This window comes from Wyeomyia smithii, chromosome 1 (genome assembly GCF_029784165.1).
Source record: "Wyeomyia smithii strain HCP4-BCI-WySm-NY-G18 chromosome 1, ASM2978416v1, whole genome shotgun sequence".
Lineage (NCBI taxonomy): Eukaryota > Metazoa > Arthropoda > Insecta > Diptera > Culicidae > Wyeomyia > Wyeomyia smithii.
The window spans coordinates 82,705,077-82,707,589 of record NC_073694.1 but is presented as its reverse complement, the minus strand read 5'-3'; the positions used below and the strand labels follow the sequence as shown (position 1 = coordinate 82,707,589).

At 38.3% G+C, this 2,513-nt stretch overlaps 1 protein-coding gene across 1 annotated transcript; it reads left to right on the top strand.

Moving 5' to 3' along the window:
• Positions 1 to 590: 590 nt before the first annotated feature.
• On the top strand, positions 591 to 2,059 carry LOC129716881 (uncharacterized). Its single transcript, XM_055666725.1, is given in 3 exon segments — positions 591 to 1,164; positions 1,224 to 1,531; positions 1,586 to 2,059. Coding segments are annotated over 3 exon segments (1,356 nt in total).
• Positions 2,060 to 2,513: the final 454 nt, after the last annotated feature.

Here is a 2,513-nt window from a genome sequence, read left to right as displayed (position 1 = left end):
GAGGGTGATATAGAGAGGAACAGATAGAGAGGGTTAGAGAGAGAGGAATAAGAGAGACAGGAGTAGAGAGAGAGGAATAAAAAAAGGGGGATAGAGAGAGAGGACGATAGAGAGAGAGATATATATATATAGGGGGTTAAGAAGAGAGAGAAAGATGGTGATAAAGAGAGAGAGGGTGATAGACAGATAGAGGGTGATAGAGAGATAGAGAGAGATAGGATGATAGAGAGAGAGAGAGAAAAAGAGGGTTTCGTTTGAAAGTTGGATCGTGCATGCCATGCCTTGCATCCTAGCAGAGTGAACAGGTAAGGTATGTTTACTCGGACATGGCAGCCACGCATCGAAAACGTAGGCTGCGACCACACAGGAAGCGACGAGCGATGTGACACGATTTTTCGCACGTAAGAAATAACATCATAAATAGAATTCTCATTAAGAGCTTGGACCGTAAAGTTTGTTACGTAAAATCTCAACTGTTAATTAATAGCTTACATAATGATAAGGAAAACTTTTCCACTACAATAGAACTAACAGTTGGACAGTTGAATTATACCTACTACCTGTTGTTCTTTCACATTTCTTTAATAGCGATGCTGGAACTGACAGAGCGACAAACTGCAAGCTACATAAAAGAGAAAATAAATTATATTCTCCTAGAGTACAATATCACTTTCGAACAAGTACTCACTGTGACTTGCGACAACAGAGCAAACATGCTCGCAGCTGTTAGGCAGCTTGATGAGTATGTAGAAACTCTTAAAAATGAAAATTACATACTGGAGGATGATGACGGCGATGGCGATGAGGATGATGACGGCGATGACGATGAGGATGATGACGGCGATGACGATGAGGATGATGAAGAGATGTTCAATGACATCGGGAATTTAGCCCCAAATATAAGCTTAGTGCGGTGCTCAGTACATACTTTACAGTTAGCCGTTACTGACGTAATCAAGCACTCAGACATTCGTATTCGAGGTATCACTTCTGTGGCTAAAAGCTGTAGGAAAGCATCCTACAAACCGTCGTTTGACCTGGGCAAGGTTCCTCTTCCACCGTTATATGCAAAAACACGCTGGGGAGGCATTTACGAGATGATTCTGAATTTTTAAAATAACGAGAATTTCTATAGAGATTTAGGCAAAAAGTTTAAGGAGTTAGGTGAGTTAAACAGTTTAAGAATGCTTCGTTTTTATACGGTAATTGTTATTTCCTCACAGATTTGTCGAAGTACTGGGACTATATACATGACTACAAAAACGCACTGCATCCGATTTATGTTTGTACCAAAGAAATGCAGGCAAAACACATGCCATTATCTGAGTTTTACGTTCGATGGCTTCGATGTATGATGGAGGTAGATCAGCAGCCTACAAATGAACTAGCTGAGTCCTTGGCAGCATCATTGAACGTTCGACTTCAGCAACTTCAGCAAAATTTACCTTTTAAAGCAGCTGTTCTAATCGACCCAAGACTGAATTATTTATCCTCGTCTGTCCTCTCACCGGAAGAGAAACAAGAAGCTAGGGTATTTTTAACAAACTTTTTATTATGTAAATTCAGCAAGTATTTCTTTTTGTAGAAATTTCTTACAGATATTCATGAAAGACTCAAATCACTGAAGCCACATTCATCACAGGAAGCCAGTGCGATCGTATCACCATCCACTTCAAGTTTGGATGACTACATGACCAAAATATTTGGAGGAGCTCTACCTTTTAGTTCACAATCCACTTCAGAAAACAGTCTTGCTAAGCAAATCGTGTCACTGGATTTAGAACCACATCAAAACCATAAATACGACATTTGGAAACACTGGACAGATCGGAAAGTGTCAAACCCAGAGCTTGCGGAAGCGGCTCTATGTGTTCTTTCAGTGCCTGCAACTCAGGTGTCCGTGGAAAGGGGATTTAGCGGTCTAGCGCTCGTTTTATCGGAAGCACGAACCAAACTGTCAGTAGAAAATTTGTCAAACATTCTGATTATTAAACTGAACGAGGAGCTGCTGGATTTAGTTATGCCAAAAATGTACGACTGGAAGGAGTACAGAGCTTAATGACTTGACACAAACAAGTTGTTTTAAATGTTTTTGTTTTTGGTTTTTTATTTTTCTTTCTGTTGTTATTTTATGTTTTCGTTATAATCTCACGGTTTCTTTTTGAATAAACTATTTGTTCTGTAATATGTTGATAGTTTTTTTTTATCTGTGATTAACCTTCGAACCTTGATAGTCTCCTCAAAACAGTTACCGTTGATCAGATTTTCGCCCATCATATCCCGATTTAGAAGGTTTTCTTAGCCATACAGCGATGTCATCGTGATTCGAGAGAATCAAAACAAAAATTTGAAGAAAACTGGTTGGTTGATATGGTTTTGTAACTAATAAACATTTTGCATTGAAATATTTTAAATCATAGTCAAGACAATTTTTTTGACTTTCGCACCACTATTGAAATTTAATGTTGATTGGGAAAAAAATTCTTAATAAACACTAAATTTTAGTTAACAAA